The sequence below is a fragment of the Cornus florida genome, unplaced genomic scaffold (genome assembly GCF_030987335.1).
Source record: "Cornus florida cultivar Cherokee Brave unplaced genomic scaffold, ASM3098733v1 CherokeeBrave_3.0.0_Hap2_Chr08, whole genome shotgun sequence".
Lineage (NCBI taxonomy): Eukaryota > Viridiplantae > Streptophyta > Magnoliopsida > Cornales > Cornaceae > Cornus > Cornus florida.
The window spans coordinates 30266921-30293640 of record NW_026775578.1 but is presented as its reverse complement, the minus strand read 5'-3'; the positions used below and the strand labels follow the sequence as shown (position 1 = coordinate 30293640).

At 34.3% G+C, this 26720-nt stretch overlaps 2 protein-coding genes and 1 pseudogene across 2 annotated transcripts; 1 reads left to right on the top strand and 2 right to left on the bottom strand.

Moving 5' to 3' along the window:
• The first annotated feature begins 4558 nt into the window (after positions 1–4558).
• On the top strand, positions 4559–10966 carry LOC132271077 (E3 ubiquitin-protein ligase WAV3). The gene is made up of 2 exons (XM_059772340.1): positions 4559–5192; positions 8622–10966. The coding sequence occupies exons 1-2, from the start codon at positions 4983–4985 to the stop codon at positions 10557–10559; spliced, it is 2148 nt and encodes a 715-aa protein (XP_059628323.1). The 5' UTR covers positions 4559–4982; the 3' UTR covers positions 10560–10966.
• Positions 10967–12366: 1400 nt separating this feature from the next.
• LOC132271076 (uncharacterized) lies at positions 12367–17287 on the bottom strand. Its single transcript, XM_059772339.1, has 4 exons — positions 17133–17287; positions 16170–16387; positions 12668–12794; positions 12367–12580 (listed from the first exon to the last, which is right to left on the bottom strand). The coding sequence occupies exons 2-4, from the start codon at positions 16364–16366 to the stop codon at positions 12503–12505; spliced, it is 402 nt and encodes a 133-aa protein (XP_059628322.1). The 5' UTR covers positions 16367–16387; positions 17133–17287; the 3' UTR covers positions 12367–12502.
• Positions 17288–19249: 1962 nt separating this feature from the next.
• Positions 19250–26092, bottom strand: LOC132271075 (BTB/POZ domain-containing protein At5g03250-like; annotated as a pseudogene).
• Between the last annotated feature and the right edge of the window lie 628 nt (positions 26093–26720).

The following is a 26720-nucleotide window of genomic DNA, read 5'->3' as shown; positions in this document are numbered from 1 at the left end:
GTTAAAAAATTCAATAGTGATTGACCGGGATTCATATATATAGATAGGGTTTCTAGAAATTAAAATTCTTTTGTCTCAATTTGTATATGTATGTACGTGTATACACATGTATCGTAATAGGGCCACCCTATCCACTACAGCAAATCATGAAAATGAGAAGTTACTACATAATTTTAGAATCACTAATTTCAAATCAATCATCGTTAAACACACAAGTAATTGTGTCAAAAATATATAAATTTTTTAAAAAACTTTTTACTTATGTGTCCAATGATAATTAACTGAGACTAATAATCCGGAATCACCGCAAAAGTATTATTGAGATTGTTTTCTCAATTTGTATATGCATATATGTATGGGTGCATTCATATATTAGGGTTTTTAGAAATGGGAAATTTTTTATCAATTTGCATATGCATGTATGTGTGGGTATCCATACATAAGCATCATAATGCCACTTTATTTATTGTTGCAAGTCATGGATGTACTATTGGGAATATTTTTCTCAATTTGTACATGCATGTATGTGTGGGTGTACATGCCATATATTAGGGTTTCCAGAAATGGATTATGGCATAATATTCCATTGAGCAATTTATTTAAAAAGTCAATGATTTCTTGAGAGAGAGAGAGAAGTTTGTTTGACAGCCGGCCACTAACACAAATGCTGCATGACATCACCCATTTGATAAGGTTGAGCCTCAAGGGTGAGTTGTCATAAAACTGCATAAATATCATTATTTACAAGTTGTTTATATATATATATATATATATATTTATAACTTTTAGTAGTAAATTTTTTATCACCAAAGGTTGGAATTTAGGAGTTAAGGGAGTATTTTTTTTTTGTTAGTGTATTTTAGCAAAATAAAAGTACGAAACAAATACTTTTGAAAAATAATTATAGCAACAATTTAAATTATTGCTTTTCACAGTGTAGAAAAAGCACTGTTCAAAAAAATAATAATGATACACTCTAAAATGACATTTTTAACTAGTCATTTAATTTTTCAAACTTGTAATACTTTTTACTAAATATGTTTTTATATTTTTGCTTACAAAAATTTGTAACAAATACACGTTACCAAACACGACTTCTAAAGAATATCGAACACACTTCAAAACAAAAACATTACTTCTGGGTCAAAACAAAAATAGCAAATATTGTAATTGCCAAACGGATCCTAAATGAGTTCAAGAGATTATAAGGTTTCTGTAGAAATAAATACCGAATCTTACGTGGTTTTGTCCACGTGAAATAATTTTATTACCTAACCCTTTATCATCGATCTTTTCTCTCCCAATTTTTCTTTTTTCTCTCTCTTCTTCTTTTTTCTCCATCCTCTTCTCTGTATCTGGTTCTTCACCAATTCTTCTTATACATCCCTTCTCTTGATATGCACATATCCAAAGTATTGTAGAAACAAGATCCAAAATTCTTTATTCTCGCTCCTTTTTCAAGATCACCTACTTTTCACTATTCATAAATCTTCCAAGAATAAATCTTTCCAATCTAGATGAAAAATATGGAAAAGATTTTTTTTTTTTTTTTTTTTTGGTAAGTAAATATCCATACAAGAGTTGCCATTACAAATCACATTAAACTCTTACAGAATAAATAAATAAATAAAATAAAATAAAAACTAACACAGAGAAGAGAAATAATGAATCTTCTCAAAGTTTTTATTTGATTTTTATGATACAAAATCTGAAGGAAAGAAACAACAGTTGTAGCTTTTCATTTTTTATTTTTTATTTTTTATTTACTTTTTTTGTTTTGTTTTGGTTTTGTGCTTCTGTATTTGCAAAACATGAAGAAATTTAGATTTTTTCATTTTATCTTCAATTTTGCGAAATCAAAAAGAGAGAATTAGAGGCAGAAAGGAGAGAGAAGGGAAGAAGTAGGAGTTATGTTTTTAAAAAAATAATCTGACATGGCTGAGCCACGTTAAGTTTAACTTTTTATTCTGTTGTTTGATTCGGTTCTCTTATCATTTCCCTAACCCATATCATTTCAATAAAGAAAAACTAAATACCATGAAGAAAACAAGATAGGGAGAATGAAATATATTTCCATTACTATGAATAGTATTGAAATAAATACAGGAAGAAAAAAGAGAGAGAAGGAAATATATTGCAATTAATATGAATAGTCTTTAAACAATGTCTACAATAAATTATTTCCTGACTAAAATCGACTAAATTCGATAGACACATCGTATCTGGAACCCATTGGTATGGTGCGTATATCACGCCCAAATCAATTTCGGCTTAAATAACAGCACCCACAAAAATATTTTTGTATCAGTGTCATTAGCTGTGTCTGTAGTACTCGTGGTGTGTATGTTTCTTTGGCATGAAATGTGTCTGTGTGTGCATATATATAAATATATATATAAATTTTCATACATTAATTAATTTAGAAAGTGTAAATAAAAAGAATTTGCATTGGAGGAGTACTAATATGTCCAAATGCAATGTAAATGTTCACTTTTTGCTTCATTAGTGGAATTACTTTGTATGATATTTCTTGTGTTGATATGACACTACAAGTACAGCTATGACTGTCTCCAACGTATGGATCCAATTATCCAAATTCAGCATATTGTTCCTTCACATGTAATAATAATAATAATAATAATAATAATAATAATAATAATAGAAAGGGTAGAGTACAGCCATACTACTTGAGGTTTGATAAAAGAACATTCAGAGAAAATTTACTTATTTTTTAGACAAAAATACTCTCCTAAAGGTTCAAAAATGAATAAAGACATCCCTTTGCATGAAAAATTGACCAAATTACCCTTTGAATCGTTTAGGAGACTTTTTTAACTTTATAATTTAATAAGTGGACCAATCTACCCTCATGAATAATTTATGCATAAAAAAAAGTAAAAAAAAAAAAAAATTATATTGTTCACTTTTTTTTTTTTACTTTATAAATGTCCCAATTTCTTAAAAATGTAGACGTCTAAAATGATTTTTTGATTCAATACATATATTTCAAATAAATTATATTTTGTTAGTAGTTCTTTTCTTTTTCTTTTTTATTTTTAAATTAAGATGTTTAATTCTTTCATCTAAAAAAATCAAACCAATTTCTTTTCCTTAAAAATAAAAAATCTAGTACCAGTATAACTTTTTGCATCTTAAATTATATATCAAATATTATGCATTTCCCAATATGAAAGAAAACAGGTACCGGTATAACTTTATGCATTTTAACTTTATGCATGCCTTTGTTTTTTTTTTTTTCCCCTTTGTTTTATTATTATTTTATTTTTTCCCTTTTATGTTGGAAAATGCATAATATTTGATATATAATTTAAGATCCATAAAGTTATACTGATATCATATTTTTTATTTTTAAGAAAAAGAGATTGGTTTAATATTTTTAGATGATAGAATTAAGCATCTTAATTTAAAAATAAAAAAGAAAAAGAAAAGAAGTAATAACAAAATATAATTTATTTGAAATATATGTATTGGATCAAAAAATCATTTTAGACGTCTACATTTGTAAGTGAACAATATAAAATTTTTTTTTTTTTTGTTACTTTTTTTTTTATGCGTAAATTGTTCATGAGGTAAATTGGTTCAATTTATTAAATTGTAAAGTTAACAAAGTCTCATAAACTGTCAAAGGGTAATTTGGTCAATTTGTCATGTAAAGGGGGTGTTTTTGTCCATTTTTGAACTTTTAGGGGGTGTCTTTGTCCAAAAAATAGGTAAGTTTCATTTGAGTGTCCTTTTGTCAAATCTCAAGGGGTGTAACTGTACTTTACCTTAATAGAAAAGTTCAAATTTGATAAAATTACTTGAATTTCTGTATATGATTTGTAAACTTAGAGACCTATATTTGACTGTATATGATTTTTAGCATAAAATAGATTTGAAGCAGTAATCCCTTATCTTTATATATTTAGAATATTCAAATAGATTTGAATTTTATTTGTCTGATTCAAACTTGCTCAAGATTTCAAAATATATACATGTATATTAAATTCATTTGGCTTGAATAATCAAAGCATGCTAGCCCCCCAATCTGGAAGAAAAACCTAATCTATAATAAAGAAGTAGCTAGGAAAAAAATATATTATTTTAACTCAGAAACTTATATATAAACACACAAAAATACATACATATATATATATATATTAAAATTATTAACCTCCAAATTAATAAAAATATCACAATTTATATGCCGATTACACAATCTTAAGGATACTCAAATGTCACTAATTCCAAACAGAAAACAACCTTTTCGTATGAGTCAACACTTTGACTAACTCTTTTAGAAAGAAAAAAAACGTAATAATTTGAGAGTATTTTTTTAAGATTTTTCATTTAAGATTTAATGGATTTATACCTAATTACCGCTTTATGATTGCGTGGCAGTATTTTATTGGTTGAGTTCGTGTCTAAAAGATCTTCACAAATTTGTCAAATTAGCAGCGAGCAATCCATTTGTGTGGTAAATTAGAACAAAACACGAGGGTAATTCAGGAAAAGAAAATTGAGAGGAGTATAAAGCATTCAGCTTTCCTCATTCAACCAAAACGTGCTTTTTTCAATGTGTGTATCATTATACATTTCTCAACGCGACAACCAGCAAACAAGGTCAAAAACCAGTGCTCCTTCAACACACTCTCTCTCTAGATCTCTCTCTCTAAATATATATTACATACATATATATATATATCGTTCATGGCCGCCAACAAGAAGATTAAATCAAATACTGATTCGCTCCTCTGCTATTTACGACTCAATCCTCTTCCCTAACTTCGTAGCCTTTCACTTTCTCTCTCTCTAAACATCTTACTCATTCAAAGTCCTCGGTTTGCGTGCACGTTTTCCATTGCTCTTAAATCGTCTTCTTCAACTCTCTTCTCACTCTAAACTTTCATTTTGCGGCTTTCTCTCCCTGGAATCAGCTCCAACGAATCTGATTTTGTGTGGTGGATAACTCAGGAAGCGAAATGGCGAGCAAATGGAGGAAAGCGAAGATCGCGCTTGGTCTGAATCTGTGTGTGTATGTGCCGGGGACTGTGGACGACGAGTCGCCTCCATCCGAGAGGTTATCCGACGCCGCTTTGCTTTCGCCGTCGTATACCCCGGCGGCGCCGACCACGCCGACGCCGTCGTCTCGTGGTTTGCGGTTATCGAAAAGTATGAGCCGGTCATCTAAGGTTTGTATTGTTAGTTTTAAAGCCTTCTATTCTATTGTTATTGAACTTGTTTATGAATTTTATGGTGGTTTTCAATTTCTGCACTGTTTGGAAGCTGAGAAAAAGTGGGAAAAATAATAATTTTTTTAATCGTTTATTTTGCTGAAAATACAACTGCTCTAGCAAGGTTTTGGATCTATAATTGCTCCTCACAACTTGTGCTATTTCTACTATTTTTTCCCCTGAACCATTCATTATTTCTCACCGTTTGGTTTCTATGAAAACAGAACTAACATTTTGAAGTACGGTATTGAAGCTTATCCTCCTTATGCATACACATACAATCAAATATAATATATATATATATATATATATATATATATATATATATATATATATATATATTGTGCTTCTCCGAAATTTTTTTTATTTTATTTTTTTTAAAAAAATGAATTGATTAAGGCTAAAGACTTGATTGAGCTTTGTTTAATGGATCTTTCTGTTTCCGTCAGTGTCTTCAATAACAATTAATTCCAGCTTCCAAATCGTAGCAGCTTTCTACTTCCTACATTTCTTGGCAATCAGACTGGCCGTTTAGGATTTCGAAGTATTGGTGTAGCGGATTTTACATTATTTCTAGAATTTTTTTCCCTGTTGTTTAGTAATTCACAATTTATTCTCTTTTCATCTGCTTCTGCTAAAATTGCATGAAATATTTTGATGATATTTTTTTTGGCTTGAATATCTATATCTCAAATTAATTTCTATTGAAGTCCTGTTCCTGCAAGTGGCTTTACATCAGATTAGTGCATTAGTTACTGGATGCCTTGTTGTTTTCCACTCTTTGGCTTGTGGGGTTAATTCACAAGTCCCTTTCCCGACCATTATCATTTTACTTGAATAGTTAAAGAAGACTAAATGATAACTTTCCTTTTTCCTCTTTCCTTTGGAGCAAAAGTAGCTTGTTTGGTGGCCACATCTGTTGACCATTAATTTGCAAGTTTTCTAGCTGTCAAACTTCATCAAAGAAGCTAAATAGGATAGGGGAGAGAAAATTCTAGCAGCAAGTTTTGTCAAACTTCATTAAAGAAGCTAAATAGGATAGGGGAGAGAAAATTCTAGCAGCAAGCTTTGATAGATGAGTTATCTCCTTGGTTGTTTTAAAACTTTTATTCTTCGTATTATTCTGTAACTGATTGATTAATCTTCAAAGTCACAAGTTGATTTTGCTTTTATCCCTAATATGACCTTCATACGTTAAAGACCAAACGTTGACCTTTTGTTCAATTCCCTGCAGATATCAACTGCAAGTAACGAACAAATGTAATTTGTGTACATAATTTTCGTATGGAATAAAATTGCCTATTTTGCAGATGGAGATATATAACTACCGGTATCCACATCCATTTACATAAAATTGGCGAACAACCCTTTTACTGTACTTTCTTTGATTGAGCTTATTGTTTTAAATTCCAAATAGTGGGATTAATTTAAACTTGAGTGAGTTGAGCCAAAGGGGAGTTTCGTTCTGTATTTTAAGATCTGGTGCCTAATTAAAAACCCTACTATGAGTGGTCTTCTCTCCTTTTTATCTATCTTGGGTACTTGACACAACAGAGCAAAGTATATCTAATTGAAAGAGATTGGTTGTGAAGAGTACTCTTTGCTGGTGATGGCCACGAATAAGCACCAAGAAAAATAAGTTCTCTCACTTCTCTCTCTAAAGAGATGGGCTCTCTTTCTCTCTCGTTCTTTATGGTTGTATGGATAGATGGAGTGTTGTTTCATGCATCTTAATATGCTTTTACGAAATAATTTGTTTTGCTTCGATGTTGACATGCAACCCTTTGTTGGTTGCAAAAATGATCTCTGTGGATCAATTAACAAAACTACCAGCTCAATTTTGTGATAATGCTTATAATGATTTAGTCTCGATGGAATCACAAAAATTCTAGGTGGTAAGAGATTCAGAGGAATAAATTGAATAAAGAAAGAATGTGAAGAGAAATACTCCTGCTAGAATTAAATGAAAAGAAGGATTAAGAATTAAATATATCATTTACATATAAAACTTATCATCACTTAATCTGGACGTGGATGCTTTGTTCTAGTCTCTTGCATAGCGTGCATCCTCCGTCTTTGGTTTACATCTACACCTAATAATTTAGGAGTTTTTATTCATCCCAGAAATGATATATTCTCATGATAAGTGCATTAAAGTGCTGAAATTCACCGCAGGAAACCTCTTTAATGTTTAATCTGCTTTTGAAGTCTCTTGCATGGCGTGCATCCTCCATCTTTGGTTTACATCTACACCTAATAATTTAGGAGTTTTTATTCATCTCAAAAATGATATATTCTCATATGATAAGTGCATTAAAGTGCTGAAATTCACAGCAGGAGACCTCTTTAATGTTTAATCTGCTTTTGTATCAAATAATATCATTAGAAATAAGTACGATAATTCGATGACAAAAATTAATTTGAATTGTAGTAAAATATGCATCCACTCAGTTTATTATATAAGAACCTGTTTCTTGTCTCCTTTTCATAGGAATAGTGTAACAATTGTCTCTCGACCAATACTACAGTCCTACTGTTTGAATGACCACAATATATAAATTCATGTGGAATTTCAGTGCTTATAGATTTTTCAATTTCGGAGTGAGATTAATAATGTGGAATCCTCTATTCTTTTCAAGTTTAGTGCAATGTCAAGTAATTATTAACTATGTGATGTAGTTAAAAACATGTGGTAAGATCAGTAGGCCTTTATGTATATTCAGATAGTGCCCATAGCCCATTAGACTCTGTTTCACATTTTGAATAATTGGTTATATCTATGCCACTATTCTTTGGTCTAGTGCTGGTGATTTCTTTTTTCCTGATAAATAGTGTTACTGATTTCAGATAGTGCCCATAGCCCATTAGACTCTGTTTCTCATTTTGAATAATTGGTTATATATATGCCACTATTCATTGGTCTAGTGCTGGTGATTTTTATTTTTATGTTTTTTCTTTCTGATAAATAGTGTTACTGATTTCTGATAGCGCCCATAGCCCATTAGACTCAGTTTCACATTTTGAATAGTTGTTTATATGTGTAGCACTATTCATTGGTCTAGTGTTTGTGATTTGTTTTCTTTTTTCTTTTTTTTTTTAATAGATAATGTTGCTGATTTCAGATAGTGTCCATAGCCCATTAGACTCGGTTTCACGTTTTGAATAATTGCTTTTATTTATGCCACTATTCATTGATCTGGTGTTGATGATTTCAGATATTGTATCTAGTTGCGGAGATGATGCTCTTATATATATATATATATATATACCAGCTAATTTGCATGTGTTTAGTTTAGTGCTATTACTCATCTTGAATAGGTCTTATATCTTCTCCTCGTTTTGATTGTAGTTTATGCTTTCTAACTGGTGTTTGATTTGAACTTTCAGAAGATCTGCTCGATATGTTTGGCCACAATGAAACGTGGGGATGGCCATGCCATATTTACTGCAGAATGCTCGCATTCCTTCCATTTCCATTGTATTGCTTCAAATGTGAAACATGGAAATCAAATTTGCCCGGTTTGCAGAGCAAAGTGGAAAGAAATTCCCTTGCAGGGTCCTAGTTTGGATCCTCCTCTTGGAAGGGCAAGAATCAATCCTGTAGATTGGCCCCAAAATAATGCCATGATGACTGTAATTCGCCGACTGCCTCCCCCTTGTCCAAATGCCAATCGGCACACCGCGCCACTGCTTCAAGCTCCTGAACCGGCTGTCTTCAATGATGATGAATCCCTGGATCATCAACCCAATTCTGCTGAGAGAAGCACTCCTGAAAAGAATGCTGTGGATAGTAACTCTCATAGGACAATACAGATTAAAACATACCCACATGTTCCAGAAGTCCCACAGTTCACTTCTTGTGATAACTTTAATGTTCTGGTCCATCTTAAAGCTCCCATTTCAATTTCAGGACAAAATCTCAACATAAACCAGGCCAACTTGCCACAAATTTCTCAAACTCCCCGTGCACCAGTCGACCTTGTCACAGTGCTTGACATCAGTGGTAGCATGGCAGGTACCAAGCTTGCATTGCTAAAGCGAGCCATGGGGTTTGTGATTCAAAATCTCGGCCCCAATGACAGGATGTCAGTTATTGCATTCTCTTCAACAGCCCGACGCATCTTCCCCCTCCGTAGAATGACTGACGCAGGACGACAGCAGGCATTGCAAGCTGTAAACTCATTGGTCGCAAATGGAGGAACAAATATTGCTGAAGGCTTGAGAAAGGGTGCGAAGGTAATGGAAGACCGAAGGGAAAAGAACCCAGTTGCCAGTATAATACTGTTGTCTGATGGACAGGACACATATACCGTCAGTGGTCCAGTTGGCAACCAAAATCAACCAAATTACCAGTTGCTCCTTCCTTTATCCATTCATAGCACTGACAGTGCAGGATTTAAGATTCCTGTGCATGCTTTTGGGTTTGGCACTGATCATGATGCTTCATCGATGCATTCAATTTCGGAGATTTCTGGAGGAACCTTTTCTTTTATTGAGACTGAAGCTGTGATTCAGGATGCATTTGCACAGTGTATTGGGGGGCTTTTGAGTGTTGTGGTCAAGGAATTGCAAGTGGTTATTGAGTGTGTGCACCCAAGCCTCCACCTTGGTTCTCTAAAAGCAGGAAGTTACTCAAACCGTGTGATGGAAGATGGGCGTATGGGATTTATTGATGTTGGAGATTTGTATGCTGACGAGGAGAGGGATTTTCTGGTTTCAGTTAATGTCCCAGCAGAGTCTTCAAGCAAAGAGACATCATTGTTCAAGGTGAGATTAGTCTACAGTGACCCGTTAACTAAAGAAAATGTGACTTTGGAAAGTGATGAAGTTAGGATCAAGAGACCTGAATTAGCTGGACAAGAGGTGGTGTCAGTGGAAGTGGACAGGCACCGCAACAGGTTTCAAGCAGCCGAGGCAATGGCACAAGCACGAACCGCAGCTGAGCAGGGAGACCTGGCTGGTGCAGTTTCTACGCTTGAATGTTGCCGAAGAGTGTTGTCAGAAACCGTGTCAGCTAAATCTCGTGACCGGCTCTGTGTTGCATTGGATGCTGAGCTCAAGGAGATGCAAGAGAGGATGGCAAGCAGGCATGTGTACGAGGCATCAGGAAGGGCATATATACTGTCAGGACTGAGCTCACACTCATGGCAGAGAGCAACTGCACGAGGTGACTCCACAGACGGTTCAAGTCTTGTTCAGTCCTATCAAACCCCATCGATGGCTGAGATGCTCACTCGGTCTCAGGCCACATTATTGGGTAGTCCATCAGCTCAGAGGCTTGCCCGACCTGTATGGTCATTTGCATCGCAACCAAAACCAAGGTAAATGTTTTGAGACTGTTGTGGAGAGTTCGTCTCCAAACCGTAACTATATATTTCAATACCTATTTTCTTTTTCCTTTTTTCTTTTTTTTTTTTTGTTTGGGATTGGGGATAAATTGGAGAGTTAAGAAGAAGATTTTGGGTTGTCAATATTGTTCCTGTCTTAAATATGTAGAGTAATAAAGTCGGGTCAGTGCAGAAGGATATATATTTTGGAGGAAAAGGTAAAGGAATGGTAGGTAGGGTTCTCACAACTTTTTTGTATTGCTTTTCCTTGTGTTGTTGTTGGGGGTGTACATAAGGAGAAATGGTTTCCATCTCAGAGATGTGGGTATAAGTTTGTAATTGTGGGGATTGGATGAACTTTTTACCTAATATATAAGATTACCTGCAATTTGATTCTTTTCACAATGTTCTGTTTTGACTTATTATCTATATATCTTCATTTGATTCAGCCCAATTCTCTCTCTCTCTCTCTCTCTCACACACACACACACAGTTCTCTTTCTTTGGTTGGGAAATGAAACCAGGTCAATCCATCAGAATAAGGATTTGTGTATCATTGGGATTGTGAAATTGGTAAAGCCACCATGCCTTCTAAGAATTGCGCATATTTTGAGATTGCCTTTTATTTTTGGCATTGTTCGGCCCAATAGCGTGATGTCCCACGCGTTGGGGTTGGGGAAGAGATTGTTGGCACATATATGCATGGACGTCTTCTAATTGTGTACATGCGTTTTAAAAATTGTGAGCACAATGTGCAAAACCGACAGTATCTGTACAGCGGGACGGATTGGGACAGATGGTATTAGAGTCAATCTCGTCCACTAGGCTGGTAAGAGTTACACTAGTGACCTCAAGTCCCAAAAAGGGTGACTATGACGTTTGACACCACCGTTATAAATCGATGTATATTAATGTGTAACAGGAAATAGATCATTCTATACCTATTATACCTCATGAATTCTCAAAAGTATTCTCACTTTTAACAAAAACTTAATTAGGTAGTGATATCTTTACCAAATTGTAAGTTCAAAGAAAAGCATGATGCAAATTGTAGTTTAATCATTCACTTGGTTTCTATCTAAAATACACTTTAGTAGAGGACCCCTCTGTGTTCACTTTTTCTAACATATGGTGGACCATGGTTTAAAGCTTCAAACAAAGTCGTAGGTAGGCACCTTTCCATATTCAACTTGTTCTCTCTATTTTATCTCTCTAACCCACATATTTTTATACCTCACCAATTTTGATTACTTGTATTTACAATATGCTTGTCAACTTGAAAATCAAAGGTACACGAAAAGAGTCACAGTCCCAAACTCGTCCCATTGTCACTCCTACACAAAAAGTCACTCCTACGCAAAAAGTCACTGCCCCAAACTCGTCCCAGTGCCATTATTGTGCAAAACCAGCCGCGTAAAAACCCGTGCTGACATACATAAATTTTCGAACGGTTCAAAATGCCTCCAGTTCGTTTCATACTTCAAATGTGCACCTCTTGATACGAAATTGGTAAATATAATGGGAAAATATAGAAAAAATTCTCTATTTCTTCGGCTAACTCTTAAATTTTTGGTGATCTTGACAATTTATGGTTCTAGAAAACAATGAATAAATTTTGATGATCTTCACAATTTGATGTTCCAGAAAACAAATATAATTTCATTTGCATCTTGTTTCATTAATCTCTGTTCAGACCATTCAACCAAAAACCTGTTTTATGCATACCACAGTTAATTCAACTTATTTTGAGCATGTTGTAAGCAAGATTGCCATGGGACAAATACATATTACAACACAGACTAAAATGCAGCAAAACGCCAGATGCTCGTCTCAAACCATATCAGAAATTCGTTTCTCTTCGTAGAGTCATAGTTGTGAGATGAAAAACAATATTACATTTATGAAGTTAAATGAAAATCCGAAACCCTATTAACCTGGATATTAGCTTGACTTGCCTTCATCGGGCCTAGGAACTTTCTTATACTCGTAATTGTTTATGTCAACCTTCTTTTGCAAATCCTGTGACAGAGTAACATGCATGTAAGCTACTCAGCCTTCAAATAAAATTTCATTTCAGAAGTAAGGCTGTCGTTGCTTTTTGTTTACCTCTAGCTCCTCCTCTAATGAAATCTTTTTCGGCTTATAAGCTTCCACGGGTCCTGTTCTAGACAGTGCTTTTTTAGTCTCAATGATCTCCCATGCCTGATCATCTTTCACCTTTTCAATATCCTTGCTGAACTACAAATTGCCACCGCAGTTTATAAGATAAGGAGAAGATGAAACAGATGATAATGATGAGACGATGACAGCAACAATGATGTTTACAAGATACTAGAGATTCTGCAACAATGACTGAAACAAGTTAAGTTCTTATACGTCCTAACAATTACCTATTTTAGATTATAAAGCGTACACAAAGGATATAAACAAATTAGTGCATCATAACAGATAAATCAATAATCAGGATGTATTGAGCCTAAGTAACAGACACACATATGTTTGAGCCAGCTCCATATGGACCCTTGTGCTAAAGTTTGGTTTTGTTTGACGATCTCATCCCTAGTCCATCAAGACCAATTACAAGGACAAATAGTTGGCAATGATATATGTTTTTTGTGAATGGAAAATTTTTTCCCCCAATTTAAGGTTGAAGTTTCAAGAATGGGCAATGTTAAAATAGGGGATTAACTTAAACAAGGTAGAATATTTCAGGCCTCTCTGAGGATAAACCCATGCCAATTGCATCACTCTCCAGAAGAACAAACACTACCAGCATTGCAGCAATGCAACATCTTAGGATTGAATGGAAAATAAAAGTAAATAAAAATAATAAAATTCTATACCTGCATAAAAGACCGTTGTTTAAAACATCCAGTTCCTTTAACGTGAAGATCCAAAAAAAGATTCCAACCTTTCACAATCTTGTGAGGAAGGGAGGAAGGTTTGAGATATGACACAAGAAGTAAGTTTGCGATCTAGTTAGAATCTGATGATGAGACACCTAACCGGGGTATTCCTCCCCCATACCATACCTGTAAAACTACAGGTACAAGGCAGGATTCCATCACAAGTCCCTGGTAAACCCACATAAAGACTTTACTAGTAAATTAGGGAAGTGTAACAGTATGCAGGAGGAATCAAAATCCAACTACTAGAAATGTGTCCTCTCTAATAATCAGAAAAAGTATAGGTCACTGTGCATGTCAGGAATTGAGCTACCTCATCGCAGGATTTGCACCAGCTGAAATCTAGACACCACCAAAGTCCATCAATATTTTTTAGGGTTAATTTCACTGACACCCCCTCAGGTTTGGCCAAATATCACATTGAAACATCTTTCAAAAATTACTATCACTTAAGTCCAATTTGACTTTTCCGTCACTAACATCGTTAAAAATATGCAAAAAGACAATTTTGCCCCTAACTTTTTTAATACTTCATATTCCAAAATATCAACAATATAAAATGTCTATTTTACCCTCATTAATTACTCCCACCTACCCAAACCCCTCTTTCTCTAACGCGCACAGCCTTTTCCTTCTTCTGCAACTTCTTCACCTCGGGTCATGTCTATCTGTCAAAGCTAGAGGTACTGCTTTTACAACCAGATCCACCACCCCAAAAGAAAGAAAAAGTGAGATGGAACATTGAAGGGATTTTCTGTACAAATTCCTTGATTAATTAGTCTTCTTTTAAGATGGTGTTTATCAATTTACGCTCTTCATGTTTTCCTTATTGAATGATATAAGGTGATATTTCTCAGCTTATCGTTATAGAGTATAGAGGAACTTGTTCAAAGTCCCTCACCGCCCCTTTCTTTACTATTTGATTCTACCATGAAATTTAACTTAACCAAAAAACAAAAGATGGAGCAATACAGATCAAGAAATAATGAAATGTGTCTCCATGGTACAAATCTCACAATTATCACTCAAATGCCAATTCTTATATTGTCTAAACTCAACCCTATTTCATGGAGTTGACAAAATGAAGGGGCAGACACAAAGCATTGTATTCCTACTCTAACCTAGAATTTGTTGAAATTCACTTCAACTACAATCAATTTCTCATCAGAGTATTTCCTTAAACTATTTTGTCAATTAAGAGTTGATGAGAATTAGGGGAATACATTTCCTAAGTTTATATAAGGAATTCAATTAATAATAAAGCAAAATTTAAAACATGTAATCCTATGTCAAAATCTTTGAATCTTTTCTATAAATTGTTGTTTGAATCATTTTAAGTTTCTCCATAGTTGACTCTTTTAACATGATCTGGTTTCCTCTTGTCTCGCATAATCAATATTGGCAACAAAGTCACCAACAACAACATCCTCTGTTTATGGAGTTTTGTGGCACTGGTGGTGGGAGGGAGAAGAGGACAAGATATATATATATATATATATATATGTATATAAGAAGAAATAAAGATATATAATTTAATTTGTAAATTTATAAAATAATTAGGGATATTTTAGTCTTTTATCTAATTTTTTAGGTTAAAGAGTTCTTTTGACAAAGTCAAAGGGTATTTAAGTCATTTTACATCTTTGATACCATGTGCAGGTAACGGTTGGGGTGTGAGTGAAAAACGAAACAAACGTTTGTAATATGAGTGATAGTAATTTTCGAAAAGTGTTTCAATGTGATATTTGGCCAAACCCGAGGGGGTGTCAGTGAAATTAACCCTATTTTTCAAATATTCATAAAGAAGCCAATAACCTTTTGATTCTAAATCCGAATATAGTACATCAATAAGAAAAAGGATGCAAGTCCTTTGATCTTTAGCTTTCAAATTGATGACAACGATAACAAAAGTCCCCTTCTAAAGCCTTTGTTGACAGCTACAAGCTTCATTGACTACACGACCAATGCATATTCCCAGTCCTACAAGAGAATAACACATAAATATGTTCACTGTTCATGAACCTGACCTAGTTAAGTTCCTCACATCCATGGCCCAACTCATTTTGTAATTGAGCTCAAGATACTTGAGCTTAGCTCAACTGATAAGTAAATAGCACAAAAAGGGTAACTGAAAGAGCCCCATCAACAGTTTCTTTTGCCAGACTGAGCACTTTACAAACGTAACACAAACTACTCTGACAGGTAATTATTGTTTAAACATCATGGCCATAATAAAATATAAAGATGTATTCACATGGAAGGAAGCATTATTTCCATGACCTAAACTAGCATCCTTAAATGGACGAGGTAGAAAACACGTTGCAATGACCACTGTACAATGCCTGCACATGTAAAGACTTTTCTTGCTAAATTGTATCTTCAGCTCCAAGATTGTCGAGGAATGGTGCACTAGCTGCGCAGCCTACTCACACTACAGTTAAACATGGAATGTTTACTGTTTGATGCATTGTTTTACTTAGTGGTCAGAATTACAGTAAACATTCTACAAGGTGGAGAAGTTGTCAAAAATCAATATACCAATTACATTGTTGATACAGTAGAGATGATTAATCTTACTGGGGAGAATAAAAGGCAGTGCTTCATTTATCAAAAAAAAAAAATCTGCTTCCATATTACATATGCATCTTAAAAAATATAACACTGAAATTGCAACAGGAAGTCTAAATAACAATAGCACTAACCTCCCTTGCAGGAGATGACCGAGGCCAAGCGCCCCAATCACAGTGAGTGAAATCATAGGAAGCCCGTATCTAATAAATGGTGATTTCCTCCCCCATCGTTTGAACCCTGGAGCCGAATTCTGAACCTTAGCAGTGGTAGTAGCTGGGAGGTTATTAATTTTCTCAGGCTGATTCATTGCCATCCCAGTGACTGTCATTGCTACATACCATAAGACAACCTGCATAATCACAATATTGTATGTGTGTGGGTAATGGTTATCAAAGATAGGCAACCAGTGTTATCAAAGGCTACGGCTGTAAATGAACCGAGCTTTCGACAAATAGCTCGAATTCGGCTTGATAATAGCTTGGCTCGTGTTCATTTAACCAAACTCAAACAATTTTCTAAGCTAGTTTTGTAAACAAACCAAACTGAAACAACCTTGGGCTCGGCTCGTTAGTTTCGTGAACATGTTTATGATCAATTTGTTCGTGAACATACCCATTTATGTGTGTGTGTATATATATACTATATATTATACAATCAATTTAATTTTCAGAATAGTCAGGCTCAATTTCCCATATACATAAATTTACCCTAAACAAAATTTTATACCATTAACCCAACTCTATTAGGCCAAGTCTCGTAAACTTAAAAAGCCCTAGCCCAAAGTCCATAATAATAATGTTTAACCAAACCCTAACCTATTCTTTCCAAGTTGTTGTCCCCAATTACACAAACGCGACTACTCTGTGGCAAGGCTCTGTCACTCTCTCTCTCTCTCTATAACTATAGTCTTCTTCTCTCTAGAAATCTCTTCCTACAAAATCTAACTATAGCCAACTAATTACACCATTGTAAATGTTTATGTATATAACCAAATGAAGTATATATATATATATATATATATATATATATATAAACATTTATATATGAGTATGAAACAGACCACGTATATATGTAGAGAGAATGATCGTAAGTACCTGATAAAGATCGCGTTATTGGAAGCTAGGGTTTTTAGAAGAGGTAGAGAGATGTAGAGCGAGGAGAGAGAATATTCAAACTTCATACATACTCTGTACAGGTTAGTGAGAGAGAGTGCCGGTGTAAAAGAGAGAGGGTTGAGAAAGAGCGTTCGGTCAAAATGTGCATTTTAGAATATAAAATGGATGGTTGGATCAGTTGGTACTTCTGTCTCGTGCTTGAATCTTGATCGTTGGTTCAGAATTTTGTCAAACGCTATTTTTATTATGCTCAACTTACTCTGCTTTGCTGGGAATGCTTGGGATTTGGATTTGGAAACAGGATTTGTACGGTTTAGAATCACAAAATTACAAATTGAATATGATAATTATAGGATCTCAAATACCTTTTTAATTACTTTTCAAATCCAGTTTAAAATGTCATTTTACAGGATTTAACTAGATAAATATTCATTAATTATATACTTCCTTAATTAACCTTTCAACATTTATTTATTATTATGATTATTATTATTAATTTTTTTCTTCTTTTTTTTTCTTTTTTTACTTCAGTATCTTATATTACGTTTAACATATTTATCCTCAAAATTATGAAACTTTGAGTAAGACATGGATTCCTCAAAATTACCAAAAATCTACCACTCAATTTTATAACCAAAACTCATACTCCAATCCTTCATAATTTACACCAATTTTTTTTTTTTGTTTAGTATACTCCAGTATCTTAAACTGCGTTTAATAAATTGATCTACAACCTATTCTTGTGTTTGAAAAATCTATCCTCCCTAATTCACACCCCTTGAAAAATCTATCCTCCCTAATTCACACCCCTTTTTTTATTTGGTATACTCTGACAGATTGATCTATCACAATACAGAATTGTATAACCAAGAGTTATCTACCACAATACAGAATTGTATAACTAAAAGTCTGCGTTTAAGAATTGATCCACCACTTTGAAATTTTTTTTTTACTTATAACCAAAAGTCATGAAATCCAATACTTTAGTATTTGTGTACTTAAAAATTTAAACAAATAAAGCAGAATTTTATAAGTAAAAATCATATTATCCAATTCTTCAAAATTCACAGATAAGTCATATATATATATATATATATATATATATATATATATATATAAGCCAATATTGTCAATATTATCTTTAATAATTGTTTTTTTTTTATTTTAAAATAAATTTCATGTTTCAAGTTCCATCACGTAATCATTCTCGTTGTTTGTCTTCTTCTTGCTTTAACTTTGGAGTATATATTGCAATAAAATAAATATTTCATTTATTATTTAAATAAGGGTAAAAATGGTATTATATTATTTTTATCCAAAATCCCATTTTAAATCCAATTTGTTCCAAACATATAAATAGAATTTCATTTTAAATATTTACCCAAAAAAAAAACAGATATAACACATCTAATATAAATATAAATATTTATTTATATATTTATTAAATAAAATACTCATTCAATTTTAATTAATTTAAAATTTTTATATTAAAGGACTTACATATATAAAACACAAACGAACACCGTCTAATATAAATATAAATTTTTATTTATATAATTATTAAATAAAATAATCATAGAACTTTAACTAATTTAAAATTTTTATATTAAAATTTCATCAATTAGAAGATGACTCTATCCGAAAAGAAATATATATATTGTATTATATTATATGATATTATTATCCTACCTTGTCGTTACACTTATGTTTTCCTAGTGTTGATTAGGTGTTAAAAACTACAGTGTTCAACCAATAAAATAGAGATCAATGTGTTCGACCATCAATAAGGTTTAACTAATTAAAATAGGCCCTGGTTGCTCAAACTTCTTGTTTGTCTGCTTCAAAGGCAGGGATTTATTTGCAAGGGCCTTGTACTCACAATTTGATATCCATCTTCATCAAGAATATGGTCTTCACCTAAGTCACACAATATTTCTCGTTCGCTTCAAGCGCGCACTTCATTACCATCACTATTTGTGACTTAATTTTGTTGTTTTCACGTTTTCGATCTCGCTCCCGTTATTTTATGTGAGTTAGATCCTAACGCATTTCAACAAGATGCATGAATGTGACTGCATTGCTTTCAATACCCCGACTAACGCCGACAAAGGGACCATATAAACCGTATAAAAAGAACAGAAATTGGCCGCTAAAAAGTACGAAACCAAGAAGCCAGAAGCAAAAAGAAAGAACTGAACTACAATCTATGTCAAAACATAATTACAGCTCTAAAAAAAAGCTTCTCAACTATTTGCAGCTTTTCCAAATTTCACTTTGTTTTGAGGATTCAAAATTCAGTCACCCAACTCTGGTACCACTTTCGTGATCTTGTTTTCCATTCAGAAGTGTTGTTTTTGATGGTGGCGAGACTTTGGAATTGCAGGCCTTGATGCTTTCGTGTCACAGGACTTTGGCTTTAGTCCAAGACCAAACCTCCTACAGAAGTTGTTCCAACTCCCCTTGGTCTTCACAATCTTCTCGAGCTCTTCTTTCATACTCAAGCACTCTCTTTCAAGGTCGGAAACTCTTTCTTTCATGTCATCAACTGTGACAATGTGATCTTCTGTGCAGCAGCCAGTTTGGCCAGAGTGGTCATTTCTAGGGAGTGCAAGGTTCCCACTTTGATTTTGGGAGTTCTCAAGGTTACCAGAGACAAAAAAACAACCAGCTAAAGATGTGCGCAGACGAAGCTGTTCAAAGAATACAACCTGGACAATAACTCGGACTGGTAGCCTATCATTTTGTGCCGCGTGGGTGCTGGCTTCCAATGAAAACTTCTGGCAACTCATGAGCCTGCAGAGTTGTTCCCTCTCAGAGTCTGTGAGCCAAGGATGTGCCTGAAGTTCACAACACATTAGCAATTCCAAGGAAAGGTTGAATTTAGCAATTTAGGGTGCAAGTATAAATACTTCAATGGGAAGATGACTTCTTCTGCCTACCAAGAACGATGATTCCTAAAATAGAAGGCAATATGTTGCACTTTTAGGTATACAATAACAATGTAAAATTAAACATGTACTCATATAATTGACAAACAGAAACCATTTTCATGGTCAATTGAAGCTTCTCTTTCTTGAACTTGATTCATCTGCACAAGTTCACCCCATACATGTGTGCGTGTGCACATGCCCCATGGACCATGGTCACAAACTAGTAGCAGGTCGCTTCACCAAACCCTTGATTAAATAATTCTAGAGAGAGATGTAGAAGAGAAATAGGAAAGGGTGCCCTGTTCCATCGAAGAGAAACAAGGCAATGTCAGCAACTTCCCCTCATTCCCTCCTCCACAACCCGAGCATCACCATGACCACACAAATCAATCCTTTGATACAAAGAGATTCTTTTAATTATTAGGGATAGCACCCATTGGTGAGAAATTTAGAGAGAGTACACTTAGATTGTTTGGATACATACATTGGAGAACCTGGGATTAGTTACAATAGAAGGTAAGAGATGGAGAGGACGACCAAAGATAGCATGGAATGAGATTATTAAATATGACTTTAAAAGGCTAAATATAGTAAGCGAAATGGTGTCTAATAGGAAAGATTGGAGAGAAGAACTCATGTGGCCGACCCCATTCATATGGATTTAGTGCAAGGATGACAATGATGATGATGAGTTTCTTTTAGTTATTATTATATTAAATTGAAAATCTCTAATGGAAGGTACCATTTTTACCTTGAGGTATATATCAATTGCACGATAAATTCCATCATCTAGTGGCCTGGCAGAATTAGGGATTACAGCAGCGAGTGATTGGAATTTTGGTAACTTCAAATTAACATCGGGTGCCACCTCAGCCAGATAGCCGTCAACTAGATTAGCCACCATTGACATTGGGGTCAGTGAGTAGGATTGTTCCATCAACTGCCCTTCATCTACCATGATATTTGAGGTAGACTCAGTTGCATCCTGGCCAACCAGCATGAAGTGATCAAGCATCCGCTGAACGGAGTCAATATCATACAGGGTCTCCACTGAGTAGCCCATATTTGGTATCAGGAGATCCTCCAGAACTGCTTCATCCAACTGGGCCCCAATCTGTTTTTCCAAATTCTCTCGACACGATGGGCTTGCATGTAAGATCATGGATGTTCGGAGAAGCCTAAGCAAGATCTTGGTTGATGCAACTCCCTTTTGATCAGGTAGTAACTCCACTATCTCTTCAAGAAGAGTCCGTTGATCTGCTTCAGATGAAGCAGAAGGAATTGATCCTGAGGCAGCACGATTTTCATTCTGAAAGCTCGATGATTGCCTGCCCGTCAAGGGGAGATACTTCTTTGCATAGAACATAAGGGACCCAGCAATTCTCTCTGGCTTCATGCCTCTTGAACCAACATCCAGGATCAGCCTTTTATAAAGAGGTAATCTGAGGAAGGAGACGTCCTCGTACCACCAATCCTGAGTCACAGGAAATGGCTTGGCAGCTGTTCGTATCTCATTCCATAAGACAGTGTCAACTGAGCTATGCCTTGAACTGCGCCCTGACACCGGCCAGCTGAATAAACTTGGATCTACACAGGCTTTTGTTGCAAGGGAATTGATGCATCGAGAAACAATATGAAGCTCTTCTGCATGTGGAAGAACCTCCTCACAAGTTTCAAGAGCTTTAATAGTATCTGCCCAGCTGCCAAAGACTTCATTTAAGAGACTTTCTGTTTGTGTAATGAGGTTTCCTTCTCCATAATTTTCATTCATTTGAAGATATTCAGCCGCACACCTAAGACTAACAACATTGAGTGCAGTAAGTTCTATTCCAACACCATAACAGAACTTGGCTACAAGCAAAAAAGCTTTAGCTCCTCCAGGTATGTCGTGAAGTTGCAACACACATTTTTTCTCATCCTCGGATTTTTTCTTGTCCTGACTAGAAAATTCTCCAACAAGATTTTCTAATACCTTGCTTTTGGACAGCAATGGGAACTGCAAGACATGCCAAACAAAGCATATAAGTATACACACAGGCAAGCTCTACAATAGTTTTAAGAAGCAGAGGAGGAGGAGAAGCCTTTTTGTCCACCTACGGAACAGGCTGAGGCATATGGCGCCATTACAAATTTGTTTATTATAATAAGAAAAATTATGTTATGCACAAACGGCAGACATAGTTATTACCTGTGTTTTTCCATTCCTCCCCTGTATCCACTTGAATTTTGAGAACTAATTAAGACATCAAATTTCCAAAAACCAACTTACACCATCCAGCTTCATATGAAGCATAAATTATCCATTTTTTCTTGTGAACCAGTCATTTTGCAGATCTATTACCTGTGATTTTCATTCCTTAACGTATCTTTTGAATTTTAAGTTTTAAAATAGGAAATCAAAAAACCAAAAAAAAAAAATTTCCAAACAAAACCAGCTAGCTCCAGTTGATGCCTGGGTCAAGATTTCAGGAGTGAGGATCCGTAGTCACCTCTAGGCATGATATGTGCACCTCAAAAGTTGAAATTTGAATCCTAAGGTGCTTCACTTTGATGTGTGTCATAAAACCAAGTGTCCACATACATGAATACGAGGAAAGTGGTAAATGAAATAGAACAGTAAGGATGACCAAGTGAAACACACCTTGTGGAGATGAAAAGACATTTCTCCAACTTCAATTATAACATCACTGGGAAGGCCAGTTGAGCAAAGCCTGTAAAACATCACATTTAGTGCTTGCTCTGTACATAGACAATTACAATACAAAACATATGTATTGCAAATAGAAGTAGCATTATTGATCTAGTGAGAAGTAAACATGAAGGTTTAAAGTAAACATGATGATGTTCATACAGTGCGGTCACAGATACAACATTCATGAAACATTTAGAATTAAATATGTAAGCCACCAGGAAGGTTTAAAGTAGCAAAAATTGGGAACAATGCAGGGAAAAATTACGAGAATTCTGAATAATGTCATCGTATAGAATTTAGGTAAATAATAATAGTTATGATAATCAGCATTATTATTATAACAACTAACAATCTGAATCAACCAGTGAATGTATTTTCACCATGTTAATGAAATAAACGGAGTAATTTGAATGGTTTATAAGTACTAAACCATATCACATCCACTTCAGGAAAAGTTCTGAAGAACCAACAAACTTTTTCAAAATTCAATGAAAACGGGATGGCTTAGTTAAGAGATTTGGGTTAGATTTGGGAACAGTCCACAAATTGGATACAGAAATCCGTCCACCCCACATCCAAGATTTCAAAAATTAGTTACAGAGATGAGGATTACAAATTACAAGGGATGAGAAGCTATCTGCAAACTAAATTCCCTATAATTAAAGGTTTTAATCATTGGTGTTACCAGTACTACAATGACACCCACAAATATTATTACCTTCACCTCCACAACCATTAATGTTACTATCGTCACTCATTGTCACTGCTGCACTGCCGCCGCCACCACCTACAGTCATAAACAACATTCCTCCATCACCATCACAACCCACCCAGCACCGCCACCAGCACCTCCATCATGGCATACAATTACTAGCATTATCACCACCATGCTACAAACACATCCACTCGTGGATACTGCTAGCACCATTGGTCCATCCCTATGACACTGCATCCACAACCAACATTGCCATTATTGCCCCCGTCACCAACACTGCCACTACCACTACCACTACCACCACCACAACCATTGCTTACCACAGCCCACAGACTCCACTGCTGCCACCAAAATTGTTGCCACCACCATGTCATCATTGTCAGGACACCTCCTCCATCACTACAACCATCATCTCTACTACAAGTAATCATTACTAAATTCCAAATAACTAATTCTATAGATCAAATCCAAATACAAGTTTAATTGTAGAAATCAATATCTCAATGACCCATCCAGCAATAAATTTTAAATCTCATGTATTTTTATGATTGTAAGATTTTTCAAAGGCAAAATACTAAAATACACACAAGACATTCTAAAAAACCATTTATAAGATGGGTCAATAAGGCCCTCTAGTCTCTAGCTTTATGATCGTGAACCACATTATTCGCTTTCAACAGGGAAAGAAATAATTATAAAGCAATCTTCCACAATGTTTAGATCATTTTTGGAAATTGGGATCCCTACAAAGCATGTAATATCCAGTATCAAAATTTTCCAACGATCTAAATGCTTCCAATGTAATTAAACAAGTACAGAGTGTAGAATGTCTCAGATATTATTTCCATATTTCTTCATCCATAGATTTCAGTTTCTGCTTATTTGGTTTCTGCTTATTGACTCACTAGTTCATTGCTGACTTACCACCTCTGAAACTATGTATATTCAAATTTCTTTGTTCACACCCTGAATCACATATTCAGATTTGATTAGGGATAGCTTGTGCATACCCGACTAACTCAAATGATCCTTCAAAAGGAAGCTAAAACACATTCCTAGTCAATCTGAAATTGCTTAACCGTGTTCTTTGTCTATTCATCTGGTACATTCATATTCAAACTGAGTGAAGTACCCATGAGTAATGATATATATTAAAATGAAATTTCATTTTACCCTACAATGGAAATGATACTTCATGTATGTTTCCACTTCCTAAGTTTTGATATCAGACAAAGTTGAAACTTGGGCACACAACAGAACACAGCATGTCTATAGGAATCCATACACAGACCAATCTGGTGTCAGAAAAAATAAACCAAGTGCCCAATTTGATACAATCTCCTTAAACTAATATAACTTAAAGTAAGTTTGGGGATGATTTAGATACAAACTAATCAAAACATTCAAAAACCATATTTCTTAGTGTAAACTTTTCTGTCCTGTCAGGAGGTATGAATCTTGTAATATTTAACACTTATTTATAGTCTTGACAATTGAGATTGGAATTCGGAGCCACATTATTCCATCGAATCAAAAGCTATACAATATATTGAAGTGTTAAATTCGGATCTCTTCCTATAAACTCGGTTAATAACTTTCATATAGACGCATCTCATTACACCATGAATCCAAACCATCTCAATTAGCATTGAATCACAACACCTATTGGGGCACGAATAACAGGTTTCAACAAACGATAGGGGGTGAAAGAGTTGAGAGAACTATTATTTCAAACAATTCTTCCTAATGAATCTTAGAGAAAGTTTTTACACAAAGACATTCACAAATTTACAATGTACATTGATTCACACACATCATTATTCATCAACATCTCCAATTTCTCAGACAAATGCAGTGAAGCTGTTGATACCAGCATGGATTGACCTCTTTGAATAAATTTCACAAAAACCCATCATTCAACAATGTTACTCTCTCATGAAAAATGTGAATCATAAAAGGGTAAAGCTAAGACTCAACCTAGTATACTGATTTCATACACGATCGGTTATTCGTTATATAAAAAAAAAAAAACAATTAAATAAGCAATCAAACAGTGTTATAGAAAAAACAAATCCAACACAGCAATGGGCAAATCAAAATTAAACGTTGAAGCAAAAAAAATTAATCCCCAAAGTACTGGATGTATAAATGACAAACACACGTACCCATTTCGTGATTATCAAATGATACATAAAATCAAAATCAAAATGAAAATAAATGACAAACCAGGTTTCGCCATCCAGTAGAAAAACTTCAGATTTGGATCCCAACTTCAAGTACGCCATGTATTATCACTCACTACTGTCGTGATAATGATACAGTAGTAGATATAGATATATATATATATATATATATATATATATATATATATAATCGAAATGTAACGCCAAGGAATAACAGAGAGGTTTAGCGAAAAGGTGGAGTATTTTTTATCCGGGTGATCCTCGCTTCTGGGTAGAGACTAGAGAGAGAATGAGATTTTTATTTATTTTTTATTTTTATGTAGAGAGAGAGAAATTCCCGAGTCTCAAGGGGGGAAAATCCAGGGGGGAAGTCGGATCGTGCTGTTACAGGAAAAAGGCAGTGTTCTCAGTTATATATGTAAATGAATAGGAATAGGAATATATATATGTATATATATATGAATGGAATGTATCGTACAGTAGTATTTAAATCTTGAAATTCTCTGTCTGGTATTAGATTAATCATATATGTAATCTTTGAGGTCAATCTTCACTGTTTAACTTCCTTATTTGTATGTAGTATTCTTTAACGAGCCGCTTTCTATATATATATATATATATATATATATATATTATTGATATTGAATTTAGTCTCATAGTTTAATTCTTGCACATTTATGAGTTGTTTAGGAATGTACAAAATGTGAACATTTTGATGGATTGGATAAGTTTATAGTAACAAGTGTAGCATACATGATTACATTGATTTGCATATAGTAACAACTGTTAGGTGCATACATAATTACGTTGATTGATACATAAATAAAAAGATTATTCATTCATTGCAAGTATATTGTATCACAATGGGAGATAGAGACAATTGTAAATTTGACATTCTTCTCTCACCCTCACCCAGACATATTCCTCAAAATGTCATCAGGTCAAAAATCTTCATTATATTTTTTTCCTTTTATTTTGATATATTTCGAAATATAATGTTATCGACTTATTCCTTTTTCTCTAATGTTTACCAAAATAATAATAATA